Source organism: Stegostoma tigrinum, chromosome 4 (genome assembly GCF_030684315.1).
Source record: "Stegostoma tigrinum isolate sSteTig4 chromosome 4, sSteTig4.hap1, whole genome shotgun sequence".
Lineage (NCBI taxonomy): Eukaryota > Metazoa > Chordata > Chondrichthyes > Orectolobiformes > Stegostomatidae > Stegostoma > Stegostoma tigrinum.
In genome coordinates this window covers 126471517-126488502 of record NC_081357.1, presented here as the reverse complement: position 1 = coordinate 126488502, position 16986 = coordinate 126471517, and the positions used below count along the sequence as shown (strand labels likewise).

Genomic DNA, 16986 nt, shown 5'->3' with positions numbered 1-16986 from the left:
GGGTGTGAGGGATGTGTCGCGGGAAATGTGGGAGACGCGGTCAAGGGCGTTCTCGATCACCGTGGGGGGAAAGTTGCGGTCCTTAAAGAACTTGGACATCTGGGATGTGCGGGAGTGGAATGTCTTGTCGTGGGAGCAGATGCGGCGGAGGCGGAGGAATTGGGAATAGGGGATGGAATTTTTGCAGGAGGGTGGGTGGGAGGAGGTGTATTCTAGGTAGCTGTGCGAGTCGGTGGGCTTGAAATGGACATCAGTTACAAATTCGGTCCAACAAATCCACACCGAGAAGCATCCCATTCAGAGTCCCCCCCCCCCGCCCCGAACCAACCCCCTTCACCCTGCATTTCCCATGGCTAACCCACCTAACCTACACATCCTTGAACACTGGGCAATTTAGCATGGCCAACCCACCAAACCTGCGCATCCCTGGCCATTTTGGGCATGGCCAATCTACCTAACCTGCACATCTGTGGATTGTGGAAGGAAACCAGAGCACTCAGAGGAAACCCACACAAACACATTTACACCGACTGGGCAAGTTGCCATTCGGTCCAACAAATCCACACCAAGAAGCATCCCATTCAGAGTCCCCCCCCCCGCCCTGAACCAACCCCCTTCACCCTGCATTTCCCATGGCTAACCCACCTAACCTACACATCCTTGAACACTGGGCAATTTAGCATGGCCAACCCACCAAACCTGCACATCCCTGGCCATTTTGGGCATGGCCAATCTACCTAACCTGCACATCTGTGGATTGTGGAAGGAAACCAGAGCACTCAGAGGAAACCCACACAAACACATTTACACCGACTGGGCAAGTTGATTCCATTCACAGCCCTGACTTGTTATTAGCAGGTGACTGCTTTGCGGAACACCTGTGTTCTGTCTGAAAAAAAAATGACCTGAGCTTCTGGCTGCCGATCACTTCAATGCACCACTATGTTCCCTGGCCAACATGTGTGTCTCTGGCCTATTGCAGTGCTTCAATGAAGCTCTGCAAGTGGGAGGAACAGCATTTCAGGATCTGCTTGGGGACCCTGCAGCCTTCAGGACCAGCATCAAGTTCAATAATATTTAGAGCCTGATCACTTCCATGCCTGTCTTTCACCCAGTCCCTACTGTCACATGGGCTGTTATCATTACAGCCAACCATTTTCTTCCTCCCCAACTCACCATTATCCGTCCCTTTGTTAATCCAGTGCTGTTCTGTCTCTCTGGGTTCCATCTCTACCTATCGTTTACTCCTTTCTCTGCTAGGCACATTTTAAAAATTCATTCAGGGGATGAGGGCATCACTGGCTAGGTCATTTATTGTCCAGGGACCAGTTCAGAGTCAACCACATTGCTGTTGGTCTGGAATCACATATGGACTAGACCAGGTAAGGATGGCAGTTTTTTTTCCATTAGTGAACCAGTGGGTTCTTCCAACAATTGAAAATGAATTCATTGTCATTTTGACTCTTAATTCCACATGTTGATTGAATTCAATTTCCACTGTCTGCCATGGCAGGATTGGAGCGTGGGTCCCCAGGACATTACCTAGGTCAATGGATTAACAGTCCAGTGACAATTCCACAATGCCATCACCTCCCTAATGTGTGACATGTTATTTGCCACTTTAACTGACGAGCCTTTTAATTGCAATAGCAGATACCAACTTCTATTTGAAATAGAACTTCTAGTCATAAACAATTATATTAAATTTCATAAGATTTTCCTCTGAAGTTAAAAAGTTCCCTTTATGGAGCTTGTTGACCTCGAATTATTAACATTTGGTGACTCATTTGTCTTTCCAGGTTTAAAACAGAAGTTCTGAGGAAAAAATTTAAAGTAGATCACAATTAGCTCATACAAAATACCTGATCTTTAGAACATAGAACATTACAGCGCAGTACAGGCCCTTCTGCCCTCGATGTTGCGCTGACCTGTGAAACCAATCTGAAGCCCGTCTAACCTACAGTATTCCATTATCATCCATATGTTTATCCAATGACCATTTAAATGCCCTTAAAGTTGGTGAGTCTAATAACAAATGAACAAGCCCAATTTATGTTTATAAGTATTCAGAGATTCTACAAAATGCACATATTAAATAAAAACATAAAGAAAGTTACTATTTTTGATTAATTCCAAATCATTTGATGTTGTAAACATGGATTAAAAAATTGCTGTTTGCAACAGAGTGATTTAATGTGCTGATTTTGATCAATCAAATGTGAGTAAAAATCTACCTCATACATCTGAAGCTCTTCAGTGAGAAATTTCAGGGAATTTAATTTGTTCAGAGCTTTTCTAAAGTTAGTTACCCCGCAGAACAGATTTTGTGGATTTCATCAAATTCACGTAGGGGACCTTGATACAAATGGTTGAATGCTTGTTCCAGTGGTCTTAATAAAGGCAAATAGTTTTGTTTTTCTAAATATGCCTAAGATCAGAGGAATTGCACATCTTTGGAATCCTCTACCAGGATCCCTGTGGCTTTGTTCAGATCAGTTAACTTACAGTCGGTGTCATACAGCACAGAAACAGACCCTTCAGTCCAACTAGTTTGTGCTGAACAGACATCCCAATCTGACCTCTCTGATGAAGGGTCTAGGCCCGAAACGTCAGCTTTTGTGCTCCTGAGATGCTGCTTGGCCTGCTGTGTTCATCCAGCCTCACATTTTATTATCTTGGAATCTCCAGCATCTGCAGTTCCCATTATCTCTGATCCCAATCTGACCTCGTTCCATTTGGCCTATATCCCTGTAAACCCTTTCTACTCATATCCCCATCCACTTGCCTTTCGAATGTTGTACTTGTTACTGCCTCCATCATGTCCTCTGGCAGCTTGTTCCATTCACGCACCTCCCTCTGTGTGGAAAACGTTACCACTCAGGTCCTCCTTACATCTTTCCCCACTCACCTTAAACCTATTCCCGCTAGTTTTGGACTCCCCTACCCTAGGAAAACAACCTTTTCTATTCATCCCATCCGTGCCCCTCAATTTTATAAACCTCTTTAAGGAGACCCCTCAGCTTCTGACGCTCCTGGGAAAAGAGGCCCAGCTTATTCAGCATAACAAAGTGTGGAGCTGGCTGAACACAGCAGGGCAAACAGCATCTCAGGAGCACAAAAGCTGACGTTTCGGGCCCAGACCCTTCATCAGATTCTCTTGATCCACTTCTAAATAATTTCAAAACAATCCATTTATGCAAGTATAAATTCATTGTTTTATTGAAATACACCAGGAAAGTAAATTACCATATACAAATTATTTCATAAAAATGGCTTGCTTCAGATATTGGGACAGCACTATTATGTATAGCATAAATTGTACAGATCATAGAAGATACGTTAAATAAAAAATAAGTTTACTTTAAGCTTTCAAGTTTTTCCTGATAAATGACTTTTGACAGGAGAAAAAAAAACACAAATATTTGTGATGTCACTGCACTCCATTCTTTAGAAAACAAATTCACTAATGGTGGAAGTGGATGGATGTTTGCAGTGAACGATGGGTTCATTATGCTTTGCATTTTCCTAAATGACCTAAACTTGAGTGCAAGGAGCAATATTACAAGATTTTCAGATGATACAAAACTCGACAAAGGAGGAGATGGTGACACATAATTATGGGTTTCATGATAAGCCAGACAATACTGAAATGGATTGAAGTATAGCTGTTGGAGTTCAAGATAGAAAATTATGAAGTAATTCATTTTGGACTAATACAGAAAGATAGTAACAATAAATGTTAGGATTCCAAAAAGTGCGAATGAAGAGACACACATTGGTTTCCAAAAATGTAAATTCTTAAAAGTAGCACAGCGAGTTGATAAGCTGTTTAAAAACTTGTGGTTACTTGGGTTTATGAACAAAGGGATAAATATAAAAGCCGTGCACACATGCTATGACTTTATAAATCTGTTTTTGGCCATAACCAGAGTATTGTGGACAATTCTGGGCCCTACCCTTTAGAAAAGATGTGAAGCCCTGAGAAAGGGGATAGGTGGGGAAATGGGATTAATTTGATTTACTGAGAGGCATGAAGTCATTGAGCTGAACACCTCCTGTGTTGCAATGACTATGTAAAAGGGTACAGAAAAGATTTAGCAGAATGCTGCCAGAGAAAAGTGAATTCAATTATGAGGACATGCTGGTAAAGATCAGACTGCTAACTTGGATCAGCGAAGGTTATAAAGGTTACCTGGAGGTTTCAAGGTGGTGAATGGGGTAATTAGAGTATCTGGAGTAAAACTATTCCCTTCAGTGAGCAGTCAATAATCAAAGGACATTGCTTTAAAATCATTTTTGAAGAAAATGTAGAGGTGGGTGAAGATTTTTTTTCTATGAATGGCAGATTCTGGAACATTCCATCTTAAATTGTAATTAAAAATTAATTTTCTAAATTTTTAAAGCACAGTTTGGACATAGGCGAGCAGAACTTACATGATTCCAGGCAAAAAAGCACGACTAGAGGCTAATCAAAACTGCTTTGTCCAAGAGTCAGCAAAAGCACCACAAGGCAAATAACCTCTTTCTGTAAACTTTTATGATTCTTTCAGCAATAGGTATTCACATTTTTATGATTTTAGTTTGGTTATAGCAATTACAATGGGCTATAAATGATGCCTAAACCTGCTTAGAGAGATTTGATCCAGGATCTGTGTAAAAGATGACTTTGGATAATTTGCTCAACAGTTAGAGAGGAACAGAAGGTTGAAAATGAAGGAGCAGTAAACTTGGATACAGTTTTACTTTTAGTAGTGGTGATGTTGCTGATTTTGAAAGGGAGCAGGATGGTAGATGAGAGAAGGCAGTCATCAATATTAGTTGATAACTAAGAGGAGGGAAGCAACAGATAGCTTAAATTATGTAAATCTTGGTGATAACATAGGCAAGAATTCTAAATGAAGGTAAAGAAGCAAGATAGAGATTTGATAATGTATTTGATAATAAAAAAAATAAATAAAGATGAATAAAGAAGGCTTTCCAGGATTATCTTGGGGCAGTCATTCTTCAATGGAGCTTTGTGGCCCACCAGTCTGGTGATGACAACTAAGCTTGTCATGTACGTGATACACCATACACAGAACTTGGATTTCAGGAAGCACAGATAGGAATCAACATGGAAAGGCTATTAAAGCTGTACGATTGGAATGGGGAACAGACTGACAGTTTAGAGATGCTTCTGCAATATAAAACAAAGATAAATGACATTTGGTTTTTATGTGAGTTGAGCTTCAATTCAAACCAGACTAACAAAATGAAAATCTCCAAATGCAAGTTAATAATATTCTTGGTGAAAGTGAGTTGGACAGATTTATATCAATTCCTTGAGGACACAGATGCATATCAAAAACACACAAATTTGATGCTAATTAGGACTTGTACTTAAGGCCCAAAGATGGCTGATATTAGAAATGTCACATTGGTTAAGTGCACCTTGCATAACCTGGGACTGTTTGATGTCCCTAGGTTTCTGAAATGGAAAATAATGTAAATCTCACTTCTGATATTAATTCAATGAGACTTGAGGGGGGTGGAAATGACAAAACTGCAGACAGTTGTTCAAAACAATTATTTGAATGTCACAATAAATCTGAGCAGACATTTCTAAACCATTACTGCTTTATAAACTTTATTTTAATTTAGCCTTTGCTGATCTATCCAACAGGATTATGACATAAGGGACAAAAATTGTGGTTGCTTATATCCTGTTCATGAGCACAATGTTTACAGACACCACACATCCAGAACTGGTAGTCTGCAATTGGCCGACCTGTCACAACACAAGTTGGAAGTTTCCCTTCTCCTCTGCAGGAAAGAAATGAGAAATGTTGCATTTTCATTCACACAAAGTTTACAATAAATGCTTTATAATATTTATAAGATTACACTGTTGTCATCCACCAAAAAGGAAAAATCAAAGTATTTTAAAACCAGCTCTTCAACTTGTCAACTGACATTCAAAAGTAAGAAAAGGAAAGACACCATAGTCGTACTGGATCATACTGCTGGTTTCTCATTGTGGAAAGATGACTGGTGGTGGTTTTACTCAAGGATGAGTGGAAAGGTTCAGAAGGAGAATCCTTCACAGTAACCTCAGCCAGTATGGGAAGTGAATCCACGCTGTTGGTGATTCTGCATTGCAAACCAGCCATGTGGTGAACTGATCCGACCCACTAGTTTAAGAATGGCTGAGGTCTCTTTATTTGCATAAAACAGCAGATACCTGTATCAGTGTTTGATTTTCATTTGAGATGATTCACATAATTAACACTCAAAATTTGTGCGATCGCATGTCACCACAGAATAGCTTTTGAAGGAATTCTGAGTTAAAATCTAACAAGCATGTCAATATGCTTTCTATACTTCAGTACTATTTAGACTTCAGGTGCTTTTATTAGAAAGTGTCATGGATATTCTTCTGCATAAATCGAAATACTAAAGAGCATTATTGAACAGTTCAGTCCAATTTCGATTCAATGAAATTCCTTCAAGTTTATGTTGCTGCTTTTAGCTGCAGACTATTAGTTTCTACTGTGAATTAGTTAACAAGTACTATTAAAAGGTTTGGCAATCAATATCCCTTGTCCACCCACAGCGTCACTATAATAGCATTGAGATTTCATCCATGGCCCATCCTTTTTCTCATCTAGACTATGGCTCGTAGCAGAATATACTTAGCTATTGAATTGATTTCCTTGTGGATGCTGAGGGGCTGTACCTCACTTTTTATCATTCCTGAACCAACAATCTCCACTGACATCTTTGACTGCTCAACATCATGGTACGTGGAAGCCAAAATGTTTCTCTAATTTAAATAGGTGGCTATAGTTTTCTGATTATAAAGACCCCAACAAAAACTCTATATTTTGCCCCTACTTTCAACCCTTTCTCCATTTGCTTACCAAGGCTGAAATGGACTCATTGTATCCCTGGTGTTGAGTTTGATACACAAAATCAAAACATCATATCCCATACACTGTCAAGGTCACCTATTTACATTTCAAAGCCAATACCTGTCACTGGTCTTCTCTCCTTCACACCTATCAAAACTTTCATCCATGCTGTTCACACATTCAGGCTCACCTTCTCCTTTACTCTCTTCAAATGAACTCCACCTTACATAAACTTTAACTTCTCACATCATATCCCAAACTATGCCCTGCATTCCTGTACACCTATCGTCACCAACTTTAAGTATTTCAAACTTTCCGGTGTACTGGATTTCAAATTCTCAGCCTATGAAGTTCTCCATACCTTTGTCATTCTTTTCTCCTCTGCAGAACCTGTCAACATGTGAAGCCTGCTTTGTGCCTCAACTCCAATTTGGTGGCACAGCATTCAGTTAGCTTGATCTCAAACTGTACACTGCAATTCCCTTCTTTAATAAGCCCTCCTTCCTTCCTATCCTACTATCAAAATGTTTCTTCCCATCTGTATGCCATGCATTTAGTCACTTCTCTAACTCTTCTACTATTGCATGGTGCCCATTTTCCTCACTGAAACACTTTGTGGAAAGTTTTGCCGTATTAAGGCTTCCAGATGTTCCTACCAAACTCACCATATCAAAACCTTATTGCAATTTTTATTTTAAACAATCAAGCAATTTATACCAACCCTTCTGGGAGACTGTCCAAATCGGATTTCTTGCCATCTTTAGGGCTGTGCTTGATGAAGATCTCAAGGGCCAGGTCTTCATATTGTTGTGTCTGTTCCGAAGTCAACGTGTCTAGAGATTCAAGCTTGATAAAAGCTTTGGAACATGTCCCAAAAGCCCGATTTGCACAAGCAGCAAGGGCCAATAAAGAGTAAATTTCCACTGGTGGAATTATGTCTTCATAGTCACGCAAATGAAGTGCTGCAAATTCACAACATGAAATTGTTTGGCTTCATGACAAAATATCTACAATAAACACGCACAATTAAAAGACTCATCTTATTCAAAGGACCCACTTCCAAACTAATGATTCAAAATTAAATTGTATTGTAGCATATTAAACTACACATGTATTTGCTTTGATAGTTCTGATTCATATGTTTTGAATTTCACTCATGTGCCTCAGAGTGCTCCTCTTATGAACTGACCCTCTGGATCAAGGTTGGACTTGGAGAATAGTACAGTCTGCTATTCCGACTTGACCTAAAGCAATTAAAATGGGTTTATGATACATATCTCTGTACTCAGGACAGAATGTAAAAGTCTACTCTAAATCTAAATAAGCAAACTCCAAATTAAATTCCCATGAGGCATAGGATGCTCCAAATCCTGGAGATGTCTGAATTAATTCAGGTGACATCTTCACAGTGAACGTTTATTTCTAATTTTCTGAATTTGTTGGTTTATGAGCATGTTATTTCCACTAATACAACTACCTCTTTTGGGTAGTGATATTTTTCAGCAATTAGCACGATGGCCTTTTCAATATTTTCAGGAGGACCTTGCACACATGACAATGTTAAGTGATTCCTAGTTCAAAAAGAAATGAAAACAACTGCTTGAGAAAATGTGATCAGCACAAATCAAACTTGCATCAGAAACTGTTTTTTTAAAAAAGGAAACTACTACTGAGAGCTGAATAGACTGATGGAAAGTGATCTACAGAGACAGTAAATTCAATGAAGTCTCTCAAAGGTCATTACTTCCAATTCCAAAATGAATTTGCACTGATTTGCTAACAACTAAAATTGGTAAAGAGGCTGTTGCAAAATAATTCATATCAGCAACAGAACAGACATGTGGCAAACGGAATTTGATACTTATAAACGTAAAGTATTGCACAGAAGCGAAAACAGTGCCATGACAACAAGTAGCTATACTTAAAAGATATTTCATTGTTAAAAAAAGATTCTTAGCTCATTTTGGGCTTGGAAGGACACAATGCAAAGAAGAAAGGCATGTGACAGTAAGCATCCAATGAACAGATCAGAATTGGACTGGAGTTTAATTTCAATGTACAGAAATAGTAAGGAATAATAACACGGACCAGAAAGTTTTGTTAGGTAGCCATGAGGTTGGGGAAATAAATGCGAGAGGTTTAATCCAGATAGAAGTTCAAGAGATATGGCAAAATAAATAAGGTACTGTCACAGTAGTTTTACCAGACCATAGGGCTGTTCTCTCATTAAAGACAAAGACGGCTGGTAGTGGTTTAACCCAAGGATCATCACCTCTCAGGAGAGGGTGAGAAGGACAGTCCTTCATTGTAACCTCAGCCAGTGCAGGAAGTGAACCCACACTGTTGATGTCACAAAATATAAAGAGTAAATTTCCACTGGTGGGATTATGTCTTCATAGTCATGCAACTGAGCCATATATAAGATTATTACTTTGTTAGCCCATAAAGTAGGACCAAACGTCATGAATGCAAACTAGTACATTTTATTTATTCATTAATGATACTAAGGAAGACAAAAGGGCAAAAACTTCAGTTGTTCATAACTTACATGCCACAGTGGACTTGTTGGGCTGAAGGGCCTGTTTCCGCACTGTAGGGATTCTCATTCTAATTCTAAATTCTACACAAGGTAATCTTCATTAGTCATTTTTTATTCTTCTATTGGACATGGGAATCACTAGCAAATTCAATATTTGTTGGCCTTTGCTATTTGCCATTGAGAACAAGATGCTGAGCTACAATCTGTCAACTGCTGCAGTTCATCTGGTGTTTGTAGCAGTTTGCTAGATCCACTGGTTTGCTCAGCCATTTCAGAGGGTCGTTAAGAATCAATCACATTGCTAATGTAGTGTGGAGCTCAAGGAAGACAGCAGGTCACGCAACATCAGAGGAGCAGGAGAGTCGTTTCAGGTCAGGACTCTTTGTCAGGACTGAGGAGGAGGGAGGGAGCTGCGAGTTAAATAGAGGGAGGAGGGGTGGTGCTGGGGGATGATAGGTGGGAAGGGTGGAGTGGATAGTTGAGAAAGAAGATTGACAGGTTGTGCCAAGTCAAAGAGGCAGGAATGAGAGGGAGGGTTGGACATGGGATAAGGCTGGGGTGGGTGGGGGAGTGGGTATTGGAACAGGTGAATTCTATTTTCCGGCCATCGGGCTGTAGGCTCCTGAGGCGGAATATGAGGTGTTGCTCCTCCAGTTCGCGTGTGGAGTCATTGTGATACTGGAGGAGACCCAGGATGGACATGTCACCCAAAGAGTGGAAGGGAGAGTTAAAATGGTTAGTGACCTGAAGTTTTGTTGATTATGGTGTACAAAGCACAGATGCTCCACGAATCAATTAGTCACCGAGTCTGCGCATGGTCTTACCGATGTAGAGGAGGCCACACCAGGAGCAACGGACACAATAGGCCAGATTGGAGGATGTACAGGTGAACCCCTGTTGGTTATTGAAAATTTTATTTGGGCCTTGGATGGAGGTGAGAGGGGAGGTGTGGGGGCAGGTGTCGTACCTCCTGCGGTTGTAGGGAAAGGTGCCGGGTGTGGTGGGAGTGTGGAGCGGACGAGGAAGTCGCAGAGAGAGCGGCCCCTACGAAAGGCACATAGGGGTGGGGAGGGAAATATCTCTTTGGTTGTGGGGTCAGATCACAGGTGGTGGAAGTGGCAGAGAATGATATGCTGGATAAGGAGGTTAGTGGGGTGGTGTGTGAGGACCAGGGGACTTTATCCTTATTTTTGTTGGGTGGGACGGGGTCTGAAGGCAGAAGTGTGGGAAATGGGAGCAAGGGAATGCAATCTTACAGGAGGGTGGGTGAGAGGAGGTGTAGTCAAGGTAGCAATGGGAGTCGGTGGATTTGAAATAGATGTCAGTGCTGAGATGGTTAGCAGAGATGTACTATAGATGGTCCAGGTGAATTTGGGGTTGGACTAAAAGCTGTTGGTAAAGTTGATGAACTGTTCAAGCTCCTCATAGGAGCACGAGGCAGTACCGATACAGTCATCAACATAGTGGAGGAGGAGGGACACTTCTCCTCCCATGCCCAACCAAGGCCCAAGACAAACTTTCCATATCCAATTGGAGTTCACCTGTACATCCTCCAACCTAGTTTACTGTTGTTGATTCCAATGTGGCCTCCTCTACATCAGCGAGACCAAGCACAGACTCGGTGACCGATTCACGGAGCATCTGCGCTCTGTATGCAATAATCGACAACATCTTCCAGTTGCTAACCAATTTACATCTCCCTCCCACTCCTTTGGTGACATGTCTTCCTGGCCCTCCTCCAGTGCCACAATGACACCACACACAAACTGGAGGACCTGCACCTCATTTTCCCATTGGGAGCCTACAGCCTGATGGCCTGAACATAGAATTCACCTCTTTCAAAATCTCCCCACTCCGGCAACCCCGGCCTCATCACACGTCCAATCCTCCCTCTCATCCCCGCCTTGACCTGACACAATTGGCCCATCTTCTTCCCCAACGATCTGCCCCACCCTTCCCACTGACAAATTCCCACTACCTCCTACCTGCATCCACCTATTACCATCCCACCTACCTTCTCCGAGCCCCACCCCTTACTCCCTCTTTTATCTCCCAGCTCCCTTCCCTCTCCCCACTCTTAATGACGGGTCCTGACCCAAAACATTGACTCTCCTGTTCCTCTAATGCTGCCTGATGTGCTGTGTTCCACCTGTCCCACACTGTATTGACTCTGACTCTAGCATCTGCAGTTCTTGCTATCTCAATCACATTGCTGAGAATTAGAAGTCAGCCAAACCAAGTAGAATGGCAGATTTCCTTCCCTAAAGGAAATTAAAGAGTCATTTTCTTTTAAAATGATAGTTGTCTCATGGCATGATTAGCAAGTTTAGCTTTCAAATCCAGATTTATTAATTAATTGTACTGAAATTTCACCCGCTGCTGTGGTCATGCCTGGACCATTAGTCGAGTCTTCCAGATAATCAGTTACCACCATGCCACTGACCCCATTACAATTCTACCCTAGAATTAACTAGCTGAAATGTAAGCATCCAGAGCAGATTTCAGAATTTTGAGGGATAGTTATTTTCTCCTCATTCTGTCATACAGTTCTGCTGTAAATCCTGTATAGTATAATTCCTGTGAACAAAATGTATAATGGCAAATATCCTAACAAATTGTTTAACTAATTATTTCCAAAAGATTAACCAAATCAGATTTTAAAACAGCTCAAAATCTGAAAGATTTCAGTTTTACTGACAAAGAAACAATAAACATTTTTCTACAATATGAAACTTTGTATTTTGGCAACCATTCATTCAAATTCTGTTATTGATAATGCATGAAGATACATTGAAAACTGTTAATACTTTTGACAGACATTACATATTTGTAGGGAAAAAAAAACTAGTTATTTGTAGCATCTTCAATTTGGCATATCCGAACCTCATGAAAGGCACAAAATAAATGCAAGTAGATGACAGGCAAGCATTTACGATTTTTAAATATTTAAACTAAAACCAGATGTTTCAATGTTCAAAGCGGTGCTGCAAGCTATGTTACAAGCAAAGGCAGTGTTGTAGCCACCTAAAATATAACAGACTTCTTAATAAAATAAATCAGTGTCTCCATGATGGTTTACCAGAGTAGAATAGAACAGTTGATGAAAGATGCACTAGACATTCCACTGTGGTACCACTGCATAAGATTAACGACATGACAGTGCTGTAGAATTTACTGAAAACAGAAAAGGAATATTGCTAACCAAGTATGACAGCTCATCTGAGAAAAAACTCTTTCAGATACAAATACCACTGAATACTTTGTAACTGACCAAAACATTTAAAAAATCTCACCCGCTTGTTGAGAATTAGGACACTGGAGGTGGAGTCTTGGATTGCATCATTTATAGGGAAAGGGTTTACAACTTGGTGGGCCTGGCATACATTGAAACAGTCAAGTCTAGAGGTACAAAGTGAATATATGAGAACTTCAGTAGAAGGTGAGTTGAGGTAAGAGTGAAGTCAGGTGATATTTGAGATGGTGAGGCAGATATATGATTGGAAGTTGTTCTCAGATCAACCTCAGACACTTGACAGAGAGGGGGAGCCAGTAGGTAGGAAGCATGGCTTTGGTTATTTCAATATTCAGTTACAGGAAAATTCTTTCATTCTACATCCAAATCAAAAGAACAACCCGACAATGTGAAGTCAGTGATGGGGTCTAGATTTGAGGTAGTGATAAAGAACAGCTTTGTGTCATTAACATACATGTGAAAACTGACATTTTCAGATGATACCATGAAGGGTGTGCAAATGAGAAATAGAGACAGATCCTTTAGATGCATCACAGGAAAAGGCACCAGAATGAAAAGAGATTATAGATGATTCTCTGACAGTGACTGGACGGGTTAAAATGAAATCAGAGATAATGTGAACTGCAGAGGCTGGAGAATCCAAGATAACAAAGTGTGAAGCTGGATGAACACAGCAGGCCAAGCAGCATCTCAGAAGCAAAAAGCTGACGTTTCAGGCCCTTTGAAGGGTCTAGGCCTGAAACGTCAGCTTTTGTGCTCCTGAGATGCTGCTTGGCCTACTGTGTTCATCCAGCTTCACACTTTGTTATCTTGGGTTAAAATGAAATCTGGCTAATGATGTTGAGTGACAATGGAGAGGTGTTTAAGGAAGGTCTGTGGTCAACCATAGCAATAGAAGAAGTCAGGTTTAGAAGAATAAGGAATAATGGTTTTTAAAAAATTGCCGGAGAAACTCAGCAGGTCTGGCAGCTAATATTGAAAGATTAACAGAGTCTCTTTGTCAGAACTGTTCTGACAGGGCTTTAGAGCTCTTGCCCCTGTCCACACTTCAATCCACTTGATGCTTGACATTTATTATCAGTTGCTAGAACAACATTTGCAGGGACATACAGATTCCTCTGAAAAGATTAGAAAACTGCTCTATGTAACAGTCCTCGTTAATACTCAGAAGACTACAATGTAAATAAAAATTATCAACAGTTAAAATTTATGGTGGTGCACATTAATAGTCCTTATCAACTCAGTTTATCAGTGTCTCCAAAGTGGAATTGGCATAGTGTCCATCTGTTTATCAGTCTGCATCATGATGATGCTATGTGAGAAGACACTACAAAAACTGTAAATGCAATCCTTCATAATTACAGCTGTTCACCAGGCTTATCAATAAACCGCTTGCCTCACATGAGCAGTTATACTATTTTCTTCTTTTCCATGCTGGGCTTAAATCCACATCTCTGTCCTCTTAATCTTACTATCTGCCAAACTATCTCCCTACCCATTACCAGAAATAATTCCAATTTCACGGCAAAAACAGAGCAGAGCTTCAAGGATAACTTATTTTACTCAAATGGTACATACCTGTTTTCATTGCAGCATCTACATAGCCTTCATAAAGCTGACGCTGAGCTAGCAAAAAGAAGTGATATGCCTCAGCCCCGCGCCAAGCATTATCAATAATGCGATTATCTGACAAAGAAGCATCTTCTTCAAGTAACCCAGCTAGAGCTGTTGTTGCCTGAAACAACAAACAAAAAATGTAGCATGCATTTGTTGCACTATATCATTAAACCAAACAGAACTTTATAGAAGTCATTTCAATACACATATAAGATGCTGTGTTATATCCAACATATTTAAAAACCTGCCTTTTTTGGATGCAGGTTGATGTGCTGGAAATTTCCAATATTTTGGGTTGACAATAAAATCATTTTATGAATTGAAATCTGGTCTGAAAACAAATCAATGATAAATACCTAAGCACATGTTCAGAATTTCAGACATTGCAGATTTGTACAAGATCATTCTTACGTATGAATTTCTAACATGCTAGTTTTACTTTTGAATTAACACACATTTGCTTCATCAATGTTGTGATCAGACATAATGGGAACTGCAGATGCTGGAGAATCCAAGATAACAAAGTGTGAAGCTGGGTGAACACAGCAGGCCCAGCAGCATCTCAGGAGCACAAAAGCTGACGTTTCGGGGATGAAGGGTCTAGGCCCGAAACGTCAGCTTTTGTGCTCCTGAGATGCTGCTTGGCCTGCTGTGTTCATCTAGCTTCACACTTTTTTATCTTGCTTCATCAATGTGTCAGGTTTTAAATGAACTGTACACTGTCCATACACTGAATTGGCTCAGACAGATTGATTATTGCTCCAAAGTTTGGCAGAGGAGAGTCTAATGGCACACTGAAAGAATGACCTGAGGCATTTGTTAATTGATTGGGAGAGTGTTGAGCTTAGAACAAGGTATCCTGCACAACCTAGCTTTCAGAAGTTAATAATGAATCTCTTGCTGCCTCTGAAACCCATGTCCGCTTTCCACTAGGTTGACAGGTAGCTAAAATGACTTTCCCATGCAGTTATAATTGCAGTCAGATCCTGACCTTCATATTTAAAGGAGAAGCCCATGAGCTTCTAGTGAGTATAGCTTGCTGCAGCTCAGAACAGTAAGTGAAGATCAAGACAAGAAGATGGTGTAGCAAAATCCCACAGGTAATTTTGCTTACCAGACTACTCAATTTCCACCCAGGCCAATTGAGTTAAAATCAATTGTTAATGCATGTGCTCAAACATAAAGAATATTCTCTTGGGCAACACTTAGGACTTTATCCATGGTATTGTTTCCCAGCATCTCACTGGCTGATGAGGAGGTACACTATGCAGTAAAAATATTAATGTTCCTTACTTAGAAAACTAAAGCATCACTTCTTAACAGCTAAAGCTGTATGAGGTATTTTTACATATATTGTTGAAATTAGAACACTTGATCAGAGTTAAATATCAAATTTGTTTTATATGCAATACCTCGGATCTCCTGCCTTTCAATTTTGCTCTCTGAGTGTTCTTTATTTGTTCATGATAATCTTCCACAAGTAGTGCTGCCAGTACATAAAGCTTCTTAACTCGTAATGGCTTGGTTCTCTTTTTTGCCTCTTCTTCAGCAATCTGAACAAAATTACAAAATAGCTGATTCCAAGAGGAAAATATTCAAAAACCACATAAAACAGGCAATATTTCAAAGTTAATGTATTACATTTAATCAATTCTGTTGATACCTAACTCATTGTTTTCAGAGCTAAACAATTCATAGGGTATTTCGTTCCTGTCATAAGCCAATATCACATATAATAATGGCAAGTAACACTAAGCTTGCTATTACTTTGACAGCAAAAGCAAGCCAGAACTGGCCAAGATTGCATGGAAAGTGATTGTTTGTGAGACAAACATTTTCCCCCACATTTTCCGTGGTTTTTAAGCTGTAACCTGTAATTAGAAAGCAAAAACAGTAAGGAACCTTGTACAAGCTACCTGGCATTTGTGTGAACAGGACAAACGAACCAGTTTGAAGAATCCTTACTGAAATATGCACGGGGCAAGTCTTGCTTGCTCTTTCAGGTGTTGAAGACCTTCTGTAAAGATGGGGTCTTCAGCTGAAGTGGCCGTTATATTCATGTTTAATATGAGGTAATATTTTAACAAAGCAGTTGGAGATTGCATTGAAATAATAGCTTAGAAAAAATTAAGAGACCTAATGTATTTTGGCAGACTGTGTCAACCCAATGGCCTTTCCCAACAGCCATTATTAGACACAGGGTTGCTCAGGAATTTAAGCACTACTAAAAGATATGTCACATTTTACTTATCAGTTGCTGGAAAATTCAGGAGAACATTTGAAACCATTGAGAAATTTTGTAGGATATTTTGTCAAGATTTAATAATCGTCAACATTTATTCTAGAAATTATCTGCAGACTTCACCCGAACAAAGTGCTACTGCACCTCACTGAATGCCTTATAATAACCATCAGGTGGAGGGATGTCATGGGTCTCTTGCTAAACATTTCCCTTACTCTGCAGTAGGAATAGGTGGAGGACATAAAAATCAGGCACAACAATAAAACAGCACTAGTTGCTAGAGAAGAGGTGAACTCCAACCATCAACTGCAGGTAAAGAACATCACTCATCTGCTGAATTGAATTGAAAACATTTTCTTCCTTGGCCCTTACTATTTTGAAACATGCCTCTTTGTGCCAGCCAGCACACACCCTACATCTTAAACAGAAGTGATGTGTGGAATCC

The 16986-nt window shown here is 40.2% G+C and overlaps 1 protein-coding gene across 3 annotated transcripts in view; it reads right to left on the bottom strand.

Moving 5' to 3' along the window:
* Positions 1-3213: 3213 nt before the first annotated feature.
* wdr35 (WD repeat domain 35) overlaps positions 3214-16986 on the bottom strand; it is a 93325-nt gene continuing 79552 nt past the window's right edge. For all 3 annotated transcript variants that reach the window (XM_048530422.2, XM_048530424.2, XM_048530423.2), the window contains 4 exons: positions 15712-15852; positions 14261-14417; positions 7612-7852; positions 3214-5802 (listed from right to left, as the gene is read on the bottom strand). In XM_048530422.2, the coding sequence (XP_048386379.1) occupies positions 5652-5802; positions 7612-7852; positions 14261-14417; positions 15712-15852 (690 nt within the window). In that variant the 3' untranslated portion in view covers positions 3214-5651. The remainder of the gene's footprint in view (positions 5803-7611; positions 7853-14260; positions 14418-15711; positions 15853-16986) is intronic.